The following is a 19,933-nucleotide window of genomic DNA, read 5'->3' on the forward strand; positions in this document are numbered from 1 at the left end:
GATTTTCTGAAATTCAGAAAATTGTAAATGGATGAAAATATTCTACAAATTATTTCCATAAAACAATACAGAATCACTTAGCATAATAAATGTGCTAAGAGATGTATAGTTGGCAAAACAATGAAGTCTTATTCTTTTAATTTCGACATTTTTTAAATTAAAAAATAAAAATTTTAATTCGTTGTATACAAGATGAAGTCCAAATGATATAATTCACAAACCAAAAAGTAAATTTAATTAAATCTGCGTTCACTTTCCAAAGCAAATGAAAGTTTCTAATCTTAGTATACTTTCAGAATTCAAAATATAAAAACTTACTTTCACAATATTTGTTTTAGTATGTCTCATTAGTAACCTAAGTGGTTCTAAAGCACCAGCATCAATCACTGCTTGAGTTTGGACATCATCACCTGTAACAATATTTCCAACAGCTCGTAAAGCAGGAGTTACTACAGCAACATCTTTCACTTCCAGTAAACTGACTAAGCGTGGTACCACACCACTATTAATGACTTCTCCGATTTTGTCATTGCTTCCATCAGTTAAATATGAAAGAGCCCAACAAGCATCAGTGACAACTTCAAGATCTAACAGAGGAAAAAATTACATGTTACACACTTAATACATGATTATTTTTCTCCATCAATTTAAACATAAGGTAAAACATGCAAGGATTACCTGCCTAAGGGAAGGGATACCTTAGTGGCAGACTTTCTATGTAAAATTTAAGTCCAGTGGTCATAAAAATATAAACCAGAATTTTAATACTTCTGGTGTTTAGATTTTTTTAATGCTAAACACAAAATTTTAGTAGCATACTTTCTTAAACATGGAAAATAAAATGCATACTGCTTGATATATAAAGCCTTAACTCCCCTTTAGTAATGAGTTAAGTGTCTCTTAACTCTCCAAAAGTAATTTTATATCTCTAACTCCGCAGAGTAATTTTATATAGCTTATGAATCTGGCTAAGACAGCCATTCTGCCTTTCTACAAAACAAATAAACTACATATACAATTTGACATTAAAATAAAGCCTAAAGTCTGATCAAGTTCTATTACATTTAATATTCATAAAGCACAAAATATATAAAAACTATTTTTTCCTATGTAAAACTGAATAATAACCAACTTATTTGAAGAAGAAAGTTAGACTGGACTAGATTATTTGAGTATGGCAAATCACTGTGGTCTGCCTAAGAGAAGCAAATCCTTGAAGGAGAACATACTAGATTAAAAAAAAAAAAAAAAGTCTTATATTTATATCATGCATGGTGAAAAATCACAAAAATGCTCATGCAGCCAATACATGCACTGGGATTCATACCAAGCTTGAGCTATCCCATATACACACTTTGCCACTGCTGGGCTATGAAGTTCTTAATGTTATGAGAAAGGTATTTTCTTGAAATATTATTTAAAATGCTTCTAATAATTTTATATCTGGGATCTTTTTCTTCTAATATACCATCTTAATTTTTATCATAATAATTATTTGGACATGTGCATATACATATATCTAAGGTGTAAGGAGAAGTTATTCGGATATAACAAAACATACAACAGTTATCTATCTAACAGGAGGAATACCTTTGTGGCAGACTTTCTATGGAAAACTGGCTCAATCCATGGTACACATGGGAAAAACCATGAAAACCAGACATACAGTTGGCCTGTTTGCCTGGGATCAAAACCACGTCAAACTCCCAGCATTCAGCTATCTTAACCATCTGCCCTATGATAAGAGAGGTGTAAGGAATGATTCTTGGAGGAAGATATATGGCTTGGCTAGGTTGAAGGTTAAACAGTCTTTAACTTTTTTCCTGCAAGTCAGATTTAAACTATTCATCAAATTCTTTAAACTAAAAAAATGTGTAAGTTTTTTCCATGTATTCCCTAGAATTATTTTGTTTTTAATTATGAACTGCCTCTAGAGAAAGAATTCTACAGTTTGACACAAGATTGAAAGTGTTACATTTCTTTATCTGCTTTGTAATACAGTCAAAAGTCGTTAATTCGGACACCCATAATCCGGACCTAAAAGCTGCAAACTTTCTGCGCATGCGTCGCGTTGACCTTTACGGCTGCGAATATGCGTGTGCGCATGCGCAAAATACGTTTACGCATGCGCGTTTAATGTACAACGGACGGTATAAGCTAAAATTATCTAATTCAGTTAATGTTGCAGATTGCGTTGTTCCTTAATCTTCGAATTGGATCTGGCTTATTATTTTTTTGCAGACTGTTAGAGCAATTTTATAAAAGTAAGCTTGAACTTTCGATTATGTCAAATAGAATTTCCAATATATATTTACTAATATGTAAAGGATCTACAAAGCGAAAGTATGTATCAAAGTCCATTAAACAAAAGTGGAATTGCTGCAAAAAATGTCCTAACCATTCCGAAATCTGTTTATCAATTTCACCCCGCAGCAATGAATTGGGAGTTGATCTATCAGCACTATCCTTATCTTCAGGGCAGATGTTTTCATTTTATTTGGCTTATAATACCTTACTAAATGTAGTATTTCATCTCGATGTATTCCATCTTTGATGTGATTTAAATCAAATTCCTCGTCATAATTTGCTTCCGATAGTGAAGAAAGTGACACAGAGGTTATTGAAAAAGAAAAAATTTCGATTGACAAATTAGTTGGTATTCTCAACACAGCAATTATAGGACTTGAACAGCGGAACTTTGTAACTGAACAAGAAATTATGTCTGTTTATAGAATTAAAGAGAAAGTATTATCACATAAAGCGAAGCAACTTAAACAACTTACATTGAAAGAAATGTTTAATAAAGTAAACAAATAAATATTAAGCCTTTTTTTTTTTGGTAAATTTTTATACCTTTTAGATCATAATTGTTCTTTATTTCATAAATTACGGTTTCATATTTTTAGTTTTATAATTTCTGCATGCCATCTTACCAGATTTAAACTGATGATCTATAATCTGGAAAAATCGATAATCCGGAATCGCCGAAGTCCCGACGAGTCCGGATTAACGACTTTTGACTGTATATGGTCACATAAAACATTCAATAATGTGATATATAAAATGCTTATCTTACCTGGGTCATTGATAAGACAGGCAAATGCAGGTAAGCATTCCTTAATTGCTTCAAAAGGTGGCGAAGGATTCTTGTTTCGACATATATTGGATAGAGTCCATGTAATGTTACGGCGAAACCCAGTCTAAAAGAATTTAGGGAAATGAGAAATAATATCTTAATACATGTTAAAATTGTAAGTTAATTGTTCCAAAAATACTTACTGGAATATTGGGTTTAAGCAAATTAATTAAGGGTTTAATAACTCCATTTCTTATAACTTCATCTCTAAGGTCTGCGCCATCGCCTAAAAGAAAAATTTAACGTTCAAATTAAAGTTAGAAAAATAATTACAATGTAAATAATTAATTTTGGTTTTACTTAGACATGACAAGTATACTTTAAAAATTGGTTAAAAAAATTAGCTAACAAGAACAGGCTAAAAGTCTCATTTCAAATTAAAGTCCTTACACTGAAATTACATTATTTTACCTTACATAGCACTTTTCAAGAGATCATTATTCCTAAAAATATTTTTATTCAAATAACATTTCACAGACTTTTTTTATTTATATAGCATTTATCCTAATAGCGATAATCATATATATCAAAGTTTACTTTATATTCAGAATCCAATTTTTCGGAATTTTTATGTTCATTATTCTACAAGTTATTGCTGAACCATCACATGTATCTAGGGCTAAAAAATTTTTTCTAGTGAAAACTGCAATATTTTTTTTGAATTTAGCTTTGCACTTTTTTTATATCTATTTTGCCAATTTTCAACGCTGCCATTTAAGATGTGAATGAACAAATAACCAGGATTCACATTATTTTTTTAATTCAATGTTAAATGATTCGTTCAGTGAAATGAGGACAACTGACTAGCCACTATATAGTGTGTGTGGGGGGGGGAAATAACTGTAAAAACAAAAGTCTGAAAGTTTTCAGATTTTATATAATGTCCAAAGGGGCTTTTTTTAACATTTTGAGTGTTACCTTTATTTATTAAATATCATGTTCTTTGCACTTAAACCATAAAATTCAAACAACAATATCACAAAATTTCAAAAGAGCATATCTTTAGGATTTCTGATACACAGTCTAGTGCGCTGGCGATAAAAATGGTTTTTTTCCCCCGTATAGTGCTGCCATTACTCGCTTTGAAATTGTTGAGTTTCTTAACCAAAAACTCATAAATGCTTTACAAAATAGGAAATAGATACTAAAACTGATTCCAAATTTGGGCTTCCAGATGAACATGTTCAGGTGGAGACTTACGTTATTCAAAATTTTATGGCTCTAGGTACTGTTGTTCTATCACAATGCGATAATCATACATACATTTATGCAGATTCTTCATTATTTAATTTACTTAAATATAATACAGGGCAATAATATTTGGTGGCAACAATTTGAAAAGCGAAACGCCACAAAATTCCAAAACGAAATTAAAAGCCCTTCAAGGGCTAGCACCTTTTGGGCTAAAAACTAACAAAATTACAATTAATGCCAATTCAAATTATATAATTCAGCATTGCACCATTCCTAAACACATATCATCATTGCCAATGTTGGGTTTTTCTTTTTTGTTACCAATAAAAACAGGATTCCCAAAGTCATATTATAAAAAGTTGTAATTCATAAAATAATACTGCATGTAAGCATCCTAATATTCTAGTTAATTAAATCTAGTATAGGTAAACATTTGACATTCATCCATTATTATATTTATTATTACGATATAACACTATTATATACACCAAAGGGCCATTACGTTATGACCACCCTGTTAACATGTAAGACCACCTTTAGCCTTTAAAATTGCATGCACCCGGTGTGGCATTGACTCCATAAGGTGCTGACAGATAGTCTGAAGTATGTGGTTACCACGTTCTGCAATTCCCGCACGTTGCAAGGCAGCACAAATTCGGTTTTCAGGCGCAACCACAAATGCTCTATTGGATTAACGTCAGGTGAAGTTGGAGGCAAAGACATGACTTAAACGTCGCTGGAATGTTCCTCGAACCACTCCCTGACAATTCGACCCTTATGACTTGGTGTATTATCCTGCTCGTAAACACCACCCCCCCCCGCCAGAAATATTGTTGTCATGAATGGGTGAACATCGTCTGCACGTAGCACACAAGATCTCAGGGATTTTCTATAGGAATTATGGGTCCCAATGTGCCCCATGAAAACATTGCCCACACCATAATACCACTGCCACTGACTTGTCTCCATCCAACTGTGCATCCAGGAAACAAGGTTTCATTTGGAAATCAGCGTTCGCGCACACCCATTGATGTGATGGAGCAGAAAATGTGATTTATCAGACCATGCAACTTTCTCCCATTCTTCTAATATCCAATTCCGATGTTTCTTGAGCCCATTGTAGATGCAGCTGGCAATGATGTACCATCAGTTCAGGGACATGCTTCAGATATGTTGTAGGTGTTTGGTTATAGTGAAAAATGAATAGCAAACTCTCCTCTGAGATCAATGTACCATCGATGACAAATTGCAGGCTGGCGACTTGCCGCTCCACCATTCATATACCACTTCGATATGTGCTCAACAACTGCACGTGAACAGCCCACTAAACGTGCTGTTTCTGATACTGATGTTCCCAGTCCCCAAGCCATAATGAGTTGACCTTTACCAAAGCCTGATAAATCAGCTGCTTTTCCCATTAAGTCGATAATCGCGCTGTGTTCCAAAAACAATGCATAGCCGCTTTCTATACACCAACATCAGCCGCGTAAGCGCAGTGGTTTTGTTCCTGGGTAAGCCCATTGTTATAGATGGAGGGTGGTCAAAATGTAATGACTCTTCAGTTTATATTATTATGATGATTACATCTATTATTATACGATTAATTATTCTATTAAGAATCATTTAGAGTTACTTGGATTTTTTGTGCTGATGTTTTTTCCTAAATTATTTCAAAAATGCACTGTTAAAAAAATTAAAACATCAATACTGTTTTATTCTCACTAAGTTTTTTTAATGATCTAGATCAATTAAATGCTCAGCAACAAGATGAACGAAATAACAACTTTGATCTTGCTTTGTGCTAATTGGCTAATATATGCTGGATGGCACACAGTAGCACTTGATGCTCACTGGAGAACCAGAACACGACGTTTTCGGACATGAGCAGAAATGCTTTGTGAATGATTTTTCTCACTGATGAAATGGCTTTTTCTTTTTGTTGTAAATCTAGAGGAAAACCAAGTGCTTTCAGATGTCCCAAATCACTTTTTTGTTATGCAAATAGTGAAGTATTAAGCCAAGATACATAAAAATAATAAGAAATTTTAAGAATGAGGAAAAGTCAGGAGAAATATGTTGTAAATTGAGTTGGCAAGAGAATGGTCGAAAATCTAGAGCATTGGCAACTCTGAAATATGTATTTCTTTATAAAAACAGAACCTACTCTGGATTTAAAATATAATTTTTCATTTATTAGTGTACATCGAATTTTTCTATCACTTATATTAACCCTTTGTGGCTCAGTGTTCCATTACATGGAACACCCAAATTGAATTGCTTCTGAAACCTTTAAATTAAACTGTAAATAGATAAAAATGCCTTTATAATATACTTGAACTTTTCTTTTTAAACAGTAGATAGCAGCATATTACAAGGAGACACAGAATTTTCATTTATTATGCGTTATTAAAATCCACTTTTTTAAGAGTAATTTTCTCTATTTTTTAATGATATAAAAAATTATACTTGGAAAAAAAATTGGGCATAATTTTGCTGGCTGTACTCCAAATTATTTGTTCTTTATTTTTTTAATCTTTCATACAAAAACCATACGCAGAATCATTGAATAAAACTGGGTGTTCCATTAGCGAGAACACGGTGTCTTTACGAATCATTAACATCTGTGCTTAGGAGAGAACATCTGTTGTTTACGTTTTCTGTTTCCTTTGTTTTTTGAGGGGAATGAATTCAAACAAAGCAGTATCGAGGGGTGAGGTGTGTTTTGTGTTATGAAAGCCCTAATATTGGCATTTGGGAGCAGTTTTTTAGGTGGGAATTTTATTAGTAGCTTGACTCATCTTTACTTAGACCTGCGCGAATTTTTTGCTGTCGCTTTTTAGTCTTATTCCCGTTTATTTTCAATAATTGTGTAGATATTTTTCGTGTACGTAGATATTATAGGCTTATTTTTCTTTATCGTTAATATTAATCGTAGTTAATTTTTTTATTATTAATTTTCCATAAATGACGAGGAGAGGTCTAACTCTTTCTGAAGCGCTAAAAGTGTTTCATGAATTACCTTCAGATTACAGCCCAAAGATTTCCGTTTAAATTTGCTATGTTCCCTCCGTGCCATGAAAGCGTCAGAGATAACTTTGAAGAGGCGACTTCCTTCAAGACCTGAAGATACTCCCAAGCATAAAGTAAAGGTTTCTGGGGGAAAACGCTACAGTAGTGTTGAACACATACCGGTGAAGGGTACGCGTAGACGATGTGCACATTGTAGCACGAAGCAGAAGCTGCACAAAACAAGTTTTATGTGCAAAACCTGCAAAGTTGGTTTGTGCTTCCATCAAAAAGGTGTGACTTGCTTTGAACAATTTCACGAAGCTAAGAAATAGGAAAATTTGTAAATATTTTTGTACATAGGACTTGTGTATATAGATATTTATCTCATTTATCCGTATATATTCAAGAATATTGTGTATATCCAGGAAACCCCATATATACAGCTATAATACGGAGTTTTTTCATTCTTATACAAAGGCTTCTACTCATTTTCGTGTTTTACTGCAATGCTCGCTTAGGCGCACTTTTAAAAGCTCTGGTGGCACACAGGACTTAGAAGAGAAGGGCTAGCTCATAGAGCTTTTCCCCCTGAAGCAGAAAGTGAGAAGTGATGACGTAGCCATGATGACGCTGAGCGCGTCAATATAATTCACAGCTTGGAAATTAGCGTTTTTGAACCAGCGTTTAAAATGAGCTGTGTGTGAAAGATAGCTATAATTTGGAAGAGGCAATGTTACTGCTTTATGAATTTTAGACTGAACCATTAAAAAATTTAATAATGCTTACTCAATTTTAAAATAATAGATAAAATGTGCTACTCTTTTAACATAAAGTTCCGTGGTTTTTTTAATTTTTATTTGCAGATTTTTTTATTTAATGCACGTTTATTTCTAATCATTTCTTTATTTGCATGCTAACTGAGAGAATTTTTATGCTGCTTCTAAGATAACTATAATAGCAGCTATTTAAATTTACTCAAAAAACAACTTTACGTTGACATAGGTTTAAACATATATGACATATATGGCAACATTTCTGCTAACCTACGTTTGATTTTTTTGCCTAATTGTAAATTTTACATTGTTATAATTCTCTTCCGATTCAATATAATAGATATTTTTTAAATAATTTTGTAATTTATACTTATATCTATATTACAATTAAATAAATGTATATAAGATTGTTACCTTAATTTTGACAAAATAGCTTTATTCAGAGTACCTAAAATAGTTATTTAATTTTTCAAAAGTGTGAGTAAAGGAAGCAGGTCTTTTTATGCCAATTACTTTGATGTTTTATACTATTATATTTTATCTAGAATGCTAATCTAGCACAAAATCTAATCAATAATTAGTACAAAGGATACAATAAGAATAACTTTAACAAGTACTTTACAAAATTAGTTTGTTAAATACTTGTTATTCTTCTTGGTACTATTCATAATACCGAAGAGGCCCACCAGCGGCCGAGCGGTAAAGTCGCTGAACACTGGTAGTTCGGTCCGAGGTTAGAATCCCGCAAACGGGCTGGCTGCATGGGTGTTTTCGTGGTTTTTCCCATGTGTAACGTGTATACGAGCCAGTTTCCCTTAGAAAGTCCTCCACAAAGGCATCCCTCCCCTTAGGCAGATAGCCCTAGTGTGCTTTGCCATAATTAAATACACACATACACATAATACCGAAGATATTATCGATTAACTCATAGAAGTCAGGTGCTTTCTGATTTCCTGTGGGGTAGAGTATACTTTTTGCGGTACTTTTTGAAAATAATGTTTTCTCTGGAGAGACTTTTTGTCTCTCGTTTCCCTTGACCATTAAATAATTTGAGTTTTTGACACAATTTGATTTCTTCTCAATCTCTATTTAATAATATCAAAATTTAAAACAGATCCATCTTCTAAAACAAATCCTCTATCTAAAACGCGGTTTCTCAGTAATTTGAGGCAGAGCGCGAAATGAGACCTCTGATTAAAACAAACTGCACATTTTGAAAAGAACCAACTTAGTCCAGTTTAGAGTCATAGCAGAGTTTTCAATCTATGCATTTCGTCGAAACTGAGAACGCATATTTTTTCTACAGAATACAAATATTCGCCTCCTTCCTTCTTTAGAGTAAGAACATTTCTTTGAATTCTTGGACTACACTAAAATTTAGAAAACACTAAAAAATAAAATAAACACCATTTCTTTAATCTGATAATACTAGGTATTTATATTCCAATTTTTTTTCTTTCCAAAAATCATAGCTTTAAGATGACAGAGCACTTATAACGATGCTACGTGAAATATTTTCGCTAGTCCACCTGATTTTTTCCTTCTTTTTCAGTAATGCATTAATCTGCGTCTTTATAAAAATAAGCTTTAGACATTTTTCAAAATTCTCCGATTTGTGCTCCCCCCCCCAAATTTCGCTATTTGAGATTTTAATTTCTGATACCAAATTCTGTCTAGACGTCGTCCACCTTCTTTGTCGCTGAACAAAAATTGTAAAATTGTTCTTTTCTCTATTTTTCAATACCTTAATACAATTTTCTAAGGATATTATTTTGTTCTTCAAATTATCAATGCATTCTTGTTTATCCTTAAACATTCAGGATGATCTACATTTTCATTTGTGAGTTTTATTTCAAAATCATTAAAATTTGATTCATTATTGTCATCATAATTTACTTTCGGCACAGCATTCCATTCCAACAGTTTCTTTTTGTGGCTATCCAAACAAGCGATTTTTCATATCATCTTCATAAACACTGCATAGAAAATGCTCGCTGCAAATTTTTCCGCTCTTCATATTAATAGAATTTTCTCTTTGACATTTGTGTATCCATACTTTCTTCAAAAGCAAACTCTCATTTGGATCCTTTGGTCCCATGAAATAAAATATCTCATCCTTTCGTACTTCTGTAAGTGCTACGGCACGTTACTGCAGCGCAAAAAGCCATATTACGTAAACGATACTTTACAATATAGAATTTAAAACAAAAACTGACTAAAATTACATATATATAAATTATTTTAAATATATACATTATTAGAAAACAGATATATGTATTATTGAAATTAATTTGGGATATGTAACCTCTAGAAAATCGTCTCGCAGCTCAATGAAATTATTACTGTTTTAAACGCGGGAAATCAGGACAGGTGGCATCACAGTGACGTCAGATTATTGCCTGTTACGTCCCCCCATTAGGCTCGCGTCGGCGAGGAGTCGAACAAAGAAATGAGCTAGCCCTTCTATTTATCCCTGGGTGGCACAGTGTTCCACCTCATGGAACACCCACAGAATTAAAACGGTAAGTGCAATTTTTACAAAATTTTACCTGTATACTCCTTTAGGACTAAATAGACTGCGTACAACTTTTTTTGTTGAAATTCCGACGTTAACGTATAGTGCGCCGCAAAGGGTTAAGACTAGTTTCACTCTGAAGTTTTACGGCAAGGGGGAAAATTTTTGTCTTCATTTTTGAAGAAGCATTCTTTTCTCTTGAAGTTATTTTAAAAGCCCTTTCTCTATGCCCAAGCATATTTTTCACATGTATTGCTTTAAAAACTTTCTAATAGTTCATAACTTTGCAATGCCGAGAACTTTCAGATCTGAATAGAAAGAATGACATTTTAAATGTTCATTTCTCTTTAATTTTTTTAAAATGTTTCTTCTATGCAATTTTGAGATAATTCTGAGAAAAAGTTTAATACAAAACCAATCCATATGATTTGTGATGATACTTTAAGAAGTAATAAATTACATAACTAGGGTTCAAACAATACATATTAGGTATAAAATAAAAAAGTTAAAATGCCATTATAGTTAAACTTGTAAAATAATAAGTCTTAAACTTGTAAAATAATAAATGTTACTACTTTTTGGGGGGGAGCATAGCTTTGTACAATTAAAACTACAAACAACTGGTCATCTAACTTAACTAACGGACATATCGGACAAACTGAAAGTAAGTGCCAGTTCATCTACTTGTCTTCAAAAACAAGGATTACAGCATTGTAGAATGAAAGTACATTTGGCACTAATAATTTCTATGTACTTTGGTGATAAGTGGTAAATTCTTTGGTTCTCAGTTATATTCATTCTAAAGGAATTACAAGATTCCTTCCCCCCCACTCTCACTTAAAAAAGGAGGGTATCTTCTAGTATCTTGCTTTTGCAAGTAAGATACTAGAATTCTTCATTTCTATAGTATGATGTTTAGATAAAAAATAATCGTATTTCCTTGTTATTTGCAGCCTCTGTTTTTTAAATGCTAAGTATTAGTACACGCTTATCGTCAAGTTCATGTTTAATTTTCACATGTGGTTTTGGCTATTACTATGGCATCAGAAGGTTTTTCTCATTCTGAGGGCTTTCACAAGATCCTGATTTTTATTCTGCCACTTGGTGAAATACTTCATTCTTTCGAACAGCTGCTGTTAGATCAACAAACAAACAAACAAAAAAAAAAAAAAATAAAATAAAATAAAATAAAAAATAAATAAATAATAATAATAATATTTCCCCCCCCCTCTCTCAGTTCACAGCAAAATACCTCTAACCTGCTTTTTCCGGTTTCTTTATTTTATATTTTTGCCAACAAATGCCTGGATAAAAATCAACTCTCGACCCCTCTACATGGTTGACAATTACTGACATAACTGTAATTGCCTCTACATTTAGAATTAGAACAAGAGAGAAATCAACAGTTTTTTTTTTTTTTTTGGGGGGGGGGCATGCCAAAATATCTTGTACTGTGAAAGAACCCTGCTGGCTTTGTTTTTTCCCTGCAAGAACAGATTTCCGTTTATGTTCTCAATTTTTTCAAACCCATCCATTCCCTTACTTGACTGTTAGATTAGATGTATAGAATACATCTCTTTCATACACAGTAGTATTTTCATAAATGCCGAGTTCTTTGCCTACCACTTAATCAACGTCAGTTCCTCTGCCCCAAAGTAAATTAATCACTGCACAGTTGGAAACAGTATTCTAAAACCATTGAATCAGTTACCAAAATGCATGTTTTCCCTTCATTTGCAACTACTTTTCGTGCTGAATCCCAAATGCTTTTGCTAATATGCAGTTCACTACAAGGGTCATTTTCGCATATTCGAATTTCTTTCGCTCTTTTTTTTTAAGTGTTAACACGTGGAATTCTCAGAAATTTTCTCATGACAAGAGAATTAGAAGTGATTGTGAATATTCATATGAAAATATATACATATGTGTGATTTACTTGGAACTCTTTGGTCCAAGCAAACTATAAAAGACTGTCATTTGGACTACCGGTCATTTGAAGATAGTTTGTGTTGCTGATTATTGACAATTTTGTTATCATTTAAAAAATGAGGGCAGTAATAAGGAAGTACCAAGATAAATGCATATTCTTCTATTTTTAACACTATTATTTATTGCCTTTGCTGAGAAATACCACGGATGGGAGTGAAGATCATATTTTTTACAAGACTGGTACTGGTGATTAATGAAGTTAATGATGAAATGAATGTGTGACATTCACACAGACCTGCCTCTAGCAAACAGACCTCTGAAAATTGCTAACATCGCAAATTGGGATTAAATAAAATATTTTTAATAACCTGTAAACTATTTTGAACTTTTATATAAGCCCACTCCCAAATTTCAGAAGCAAAAACTTAACCTAAAATTCTTGGTTCACAGAAATGCATAGTAGGATGTGCACAATAGCTCATTCCATAGTTTTAAGTGAAAAAGAAGAGAAAATAAAACATAATATACATATATCTTCATATAATTGACAATATTTAGCCATCACTGCCTATTGCCATCTGCCTTATAGTAGATTAATCCCTCCTAAATAAAAATCTTCTAGTTTAGAATTAAAAAAATCTTGTAACATTGTTTTCATATCATGCACATCATCTAGGTTTTGAAGCAGAAATAAATTCAGCAACATTTGAAAAAGATGGCACTCCAAAGGAGCAAAGTCTGAAGAATTTACCAAGTCGAATAGTTCTTTCCCAAGTGATTAAAGCAACACAAGGTCTGGAGTTTTCATGATAAAAAATAATGCCTTGGCAATTAACTAGAGCTGGCCACTTATAAGTTTTTGGCTTAGTACTACATGTCGGCATTAATGACTTTATTATATGGGGCTTATCTCAGTGGAATATTCCCTTTACATCCCATAATGCACATAATAAAACCCTTTGGGACTATTCGATCCCAAATGTGAGAGGAGCAGACTTTGCGATGCAACACATAGTCCTTTAACATTACCATAAAGTATTCATCTCTTACCACCCATAATAATTCAATCAAAAATGGTTCATTTCCAAAAAACAAGGAAGCAAAAAAAGGTACTGATTTATGTATGTTGTAGCATTTCAGAAAGCTGATGTGGATGAACCCAATCATCTTCAAACTATTCTTCTGAATACAAACTGTATTTTCACCTAATTCCTCAACAGTTACACGGGAGATATTCAATATGGCTTGGCCCAGGATCTACTCAGAAACCACTGATAGATATCTGAAATATAGCTGATTTTTGCAGCTTGCGTCCCTATTCCTGAATATTTTAAATTGGTAAAGGCATGTGCTGTCATCAAAAGCTTCCTTCCTGTAGATATGATGAATGTTAAGCTAGGCCTGCAGTACTCCCTCTATCAAACTCGTATAACAGACAGTGTCTGATACGTTCCTCATTCTTTGTCATTTTAAATCATTTGAAATTTTTTTAGCGAGAATTTACTGAACTCTTTACTTTTAAAAGCATGTCGACTTTTTATTGCACATTTAATGTGCGTATAAAGGTGAAATCATGCATTATATATATATATATATCACACCCTTCTGTAAAAAAAGGGGGGACAAGAATACCCGCCAACCTACAATCTCAGCCCATTGGCCTCTTCAGATTTTATAGCTTCGCACGACGACGTCACTATACGATAAGGAAGGTTGGCTTAGGCACGAAGGGATTTTGCGCCCTTTTCCAAAAATGTTTCGAAAGCTGAGGACGGAACCTCTCAGGTCAGTTTTTTCGTTTCTATTGTCTAGGTTTTTGGTCCTAATAAAACCCTGCGACGTTTCTTTACTTACAAAATTGATTACAATTTGATTTGTTTACAGCACCATTCTTCTAATAAAAGTTACATATTCTTTAAGGTTTACAGGACCAGCTCGTACGTTATGATTTTTGACTAATAGCAGACCGCTATTTATTTTATTTTATTATTTTTCTACTTTGATTTTTATTTTTATTTTACATTGCTCGGAATTACAATAGCTTTTGACACCTTAATGTGTATTTCAGTGGACGCGTCGGGAAAAAGGAACAGAGCAGTGGAGCTACAAAAAAGGATTTATTCCAAAGAAATTTTTTCGGAAATACTAATGTTCTTTTATAAAATTTTTTTCGCATTAAACAAGAGCTTCAATGGTCTGTTTCGGCGAAACGCGTAATGGTATTTAACCTAGTTCGTAAAACAGTTTTTTCCCCTTGAAAAGCCAACTGAGAGTATGAGTGGGTTAATTTACCATTTTTACGCTATTTAATTATTGTTTATTGTATATTGTATTGATGCATTTTGTGTCTTCATTTTATTTTTTAATTTTAATTTTATTTTTTTATGTATAGGCATATATGTATGGCATTTTACAATCTATGTTTTTTGTACCTTCCTTATATATATATATTTTTTTCCGTCGGTCTATTTTTCATGCGAGTTAACTTTTCACATTTCACAACGGTCAGATTAATTAATTTTTTTCGTGCATTAGCAAGTCTTCCAGCACTAAATTTGGCAGTTTTATCACGTGTTTACAGTTTTTTCCAATTTTTCCAGACAAATTTCTTATTATTTATGTAGTACTGTGTTACAATATTACGTGGAGCTACAGCTCCTGGTAACTTTTTAGCAAGTTCGCTGCAATGTTTCTACCTACTACTATTCTTTCAAATCTTTTAGCAGCATTATGCGCAAAAGTTTTGAGACCAGATAGGTCTTACGTCTAATTACCAGTTAGCTTTACTTTTTCTTTTTCAATTATATATATATATATTGGCTCAAAATTTCAATCATCACAGTTTCATAAACAATGGAACAAACTTTTGCATCAACCCAATAGAATAACTTACAGGGTAAATAAACTTAAGACTGCATGAAAAATAAATAAATTTTATGAAACAAATATTTAAAAAATATGTTTAGATCGAATTATTTGAGTCTGATAATGCATACACTGAGAAGGGATGCCTTCTTGGTGGCTTTTGTAAGGAAAATGGTATCTGTATCTTGCTTGAACTAAATAATCTCTATTAATAATCAAATATATATATTTGTATTATAATATTAATAATAATCAATATTCAAATATATTGATTATTATTAATATTATATTATACTAATAATCAAATATTCATTGTATTAAATTTAAATGAAAACTTACCAGCAATGTTTCCTAAAGCCCATACAGCTTGCTCTGCTACGTTACTATGAGGAGAGAACAGCAAAGAAATGAATATTGGTATCGCACCAGCATTTACTACAGCTCTAGTCTGGTTTGAATTGCCAGAAGCTATATTTGTCAAAGCCCAGCAAGCTTCAAATTGGAGAGGTACACTAGGAGAAAATAGTAATAAAAATTCAATGAACACATGATAAAAGTATGCCACCACAAATACGATCGAGCCAAAATTTGTCTGAGATAACATATTAAATTTTAATTTTTGAATAAAAGGCATATTCCCCCACTAATTCATAAATGATGTCTAGCCAAATTTTGCTTTTATTTACAAAGTACCACCCTCTTCCAAAAAAATCTGATGTGTACACCACATGACTTACTTGTACGGAATATTAAATTATACGCACTTTTTCCTGCATTTCATTTAAACTTATTGGATTGGATTAAATCTACTTCGTCGACAGCGCACAAACCATAATAGAATAAATTCGCTCATTAAAATTCACTATATTTGTTTAACATAGAGACACTCTGGCCCTACATTCACTTAACAGCGTTACATCTCATTCATTTTATAACTCAAAATGCACAAAATTTATATCACCTGAAGAATTACCTAATTATTGCCCCATGTTCTATTCAAATACTATAATAAATCTAAAATGATGTATAAAAGAAATTAAACAAACAAAAAATAAGAGTTTTTTTCCACAGACAATTCAGTATTTCTCATCAATTAATTGAGTTCTCACTTCATGACAAGAAAAAAATACATAAAACCTCTAAATACCTATATTAAAAATTATGAAGTAAATCTTAAACACTTATTTCCTCGAATAAATTCCAGAACGGTTTAAGCATGAATTAATTCACAATAATAAAAGAAGGCATTATCTTTGACGTTGCAAAGTTTCTCTAGATTGGCAACAAATCCACCATTCTGCCAAGTTTCAAATGTAAACAAACATTGCTGCTATAGTAAAAACAATTAGGCTTAGCCTCACTTAAACAACTTTTAAATTGTTGGTAATTCTACAAATATTGCATGCAGATTTATTAAAGGCATAAAAACCTTAACCGGAAGATAAGAACAACATAACTCGATCATTTTTAAAGCAAAAAAATGCACAATTTAAAAACATATAAGAATAAAGAAAATGAGATCACTGAGCTAAGTAACATAGTGGATATATATATATACTTTTGGTGTGGCCGACTGCAACCAAAATAGAAGTTGCATATCTACATATTATAGCAGTCCTATATACAAAATTTCAATGTTTTGAGGTTTTTTTTTTTTTCGAGTTATGTGAGATACATACGTACGCACAGACTGCACGAAAAATTCTCTTGAAAATTCATTTTAAATCAGCTTTATTTTTTGGGGGAAAAGAGTCTTATTCTGTTCTTATGTACAGAAGTCCTTTAAAAACATCATTAAATTACATTCGATAGAGGTCAAAATGGATATTTTCATCGAAATATGATACCCAAAATTTTTCACGATTACAATACTTCCTTTTTATTCCTTACAAGGAAGTAAAATGGAGAGCCAACATGAAAGTTAACCTGTAAAATTTGCCTTAAAACCTTTTTATATGTGTGTAAGTTACCTTATTGCTGTATGATTCAAGAATTTTTAAATAATGTTATAAAAATATTATTAGATACTCATAAATTTGAGTAGTAACAAAAAGGCTCAGTTGAAAACATAACTATTTCATATTTTTGTTATTTTAAAACACAAATCATAATTCAAGAGTTATAAATTAAAAAAAATAAAGAATATCAAAATAATACTTATATAAAAACCATACAAATGCAAAACCCAAAGAATTTAAATCTTTTTTTATTTCCTCAAAGAGGCTTTCAAAAATGTATCTCTTATGCTGCCATAGACAAATAGAGAGCATTTATTATATGCACATACACATATATGTGTAACATTACATTTCTATTTTTCCATGATTAAATTTCAATTTACTTTAAAAATACTATTAGGAGATAATATGTAATATTGTCATATACAATTTTCTTATTTACATACAATAAAAAATATAGTTATTTTTTCCTGTACCTACACCTTCCTATTAAAAAAAATCAAAATTCTGACGAATTCTTTAATTTCACTAATTTGGCTTAAACTCAAATTGCTAGCTTAGCATCATTCTTCTTACTTGAGTAAATGATGAAACACCTTTGCATTTATTAATTATTTTTATTGAACTGGAGTTTGATTGTTCCCCTTGAAAAGTCAACCAATTAGCGATCAATGACGATAATTACTTAGTTTATTAATTTTCAATTTACTTTAAAAGTACTATTAGGAGATAGTATACTCAATTTTATTTTAATAAATAAATTATTATTATATTAGTTTGCAGCTATTGCACAAGTATTAGGAATTTTATTTTGATTTCAATTAATTCAGTCTTAGTTATAAGGTTAATTATACATTATAGGTTATAAATCACAAAGCATGAGATTTCACGAGGATTCAAATAGATGCTTTTTAATCAAACACATATTATGCATTTTTGCTACTTGGAGATACTTGGACTTATTTCTTTCCCCACATTTTTGGCTAATAGAAGAAAATTGAGCAATCGGGAATAGAAATAAACAGTTCCTAATTTCACGAACAAATCCTGCAAAAATCCATTGCACAGGAGCACAGCCTGCTCCCCCCTTTATGCTTTATGACTAAGCTTGTACGAGTTCCACAATTCTGTAGCATTCATCTATTTTAATAATAGTACAGTACAAAGTCCGAAATGCTGACTCGTCGGGACTTCGGCAATTCCGGATATTATTTCATTAGTTTAAATCTAGCAAGATAGCATATGAAATCGTGATTTATGAAATAATGAAGTATTTATGATCTAAAGGGTATCAAAATTTCTTTCAATGTAAGTTGTGTAAGTCGTTTTTAGTGCTAATACTTTCTCTTTAACCCATCAACAAGCCCGCCTCTCGGAACGAAATGCTTTGAAAACGGCCGCGTTGTCAGACAACAAACCCCTCCAAAAAAAATCGCTTTCGTTTTCTGAAATCTCTCTAAGATGGCCCAGCCTAAGGCAGTATGTTTGCTTCCCCTTAGTGTGATGGATAAGCCATAAAATTGCCTCCCCGGTATTGAATGGCTTGCGTTTCGTTTCGTCTCCCTCCTCTTTCTTTGTACTAGTAGCCTGTAGACTTGTTTCTTTTAACATGTGACGGCCGAATTTTCCGAAATCTTTTTAGAATTTTAGCTTCCAAGCTTGTAAATTTTCAATTATTCGACATGTTTTATTGGGCAGTATTTTAAGAAAGATCATTATTTATTTTGTTACACAATTTTTTACTGTTTACTAATCTATTTTATTTAGTTTTAGTAGGCCAATTTATTTTTGGAAATTAAATTTTACCGACTGTTTTCATCACATTATAAGTCCATATATATTTACGATGAGAGTACAACATTTATCAGGAATTTTTGGAAAATTTGGCATACGTATTTATATTTTACCATTGAATTTTTTCCACAAGTTGTTCGTTTACAGTCGAGCTCATCCTCGTAAACGCTTGATCTTTTCAGCATGGAAATGGCAAGCAATAATCTTCCTAATATTTTTCGTTATTTTACAGCAATTTCTAGAATTTTGGCGGTTTTCTACAAATATTTTGGGTACGTTTAGCTATTATACAGTTGCTACTAATGTGGAATTTAAAGCCAAAAATGTATTCCTTCGTTGATTTGAGAGATCGCATTTCGAATTTAAGTGGAAGTTTAAATGAATTTGATACAATCTTAGCACAGACTAGAAGAATTATCATTAAATTACATTCGATAGAGGTCAAAATGGATATTTTCATCGAAATATGATACCCAAAATTTTTCACGATTACAATACTTCCTTTTTATTCCTCTTACAAGGAAGTAAAATGGAGAGCCAACATGAAAGTTAACCTGTAAAATTTGCCTTAAAACCTTTTTATATGTGTGTAAGTTACCTTATTGCTGTATGATTCAAGAATTTTTAAATAATATTATAAAAATATTATTAGATACTCATAAATTTGAGTAGTAACAAAAAGGCTCAGTTGAAAACATAACTATTTCATATTTTTGTTATTTTAAAACACAAATCATAATTCAAGAGTTATAAATTAAAA

The 19,933-nt window shown here is 31.9% G+C and overlaps 1 protein-coding gene across 1 annotated transcript in view; it reads right to left on the minus strand.

The window, feature by feature from the left end:
• Nucleotides 1-19,933, minus strand: part of Pen (karyopherin subunit alpha) — a 71,733-nt gene that overhangs the window by 14,181 nt on the left and 37,619 nt on the right. Inside the window, exons 5-8 of the mRNA XM_035352262.2 lie at nt 15,761-15,933; nt 3,280-3,362; nt 3,077-3,200; nt 319-587 (exon numbers count right to left, since the gene is read on the minus strand). Coding sequence (XP_035208153.1) covers nt 319-587; nt 3,077-3,200; nt 3,280-3,362; nt 15,761-15,933 — 649 coding nt within the window. The remainder of the gene's footprint in view (nt 1-318; nt 588-3,076; nt 3,201-3,279; nt 3,363-15,760; nt 15,934-19,933) is intronic.

Source organism: Stegodyphus dumicola, chromosome 12 (genome assembly GCF_044657685.1).
Source record: "Stegodyphus dumicola isolate Sdum_Otavi_A_Nest chromosome 12, ASM4465768v1".
Classification (NCBI taxonomy): Eukaryota; Metazoa; Arthropoda; class Arachnida; order Araneae; family Eresidae; genus Stegodyphus; species Stegodyphus dumicola.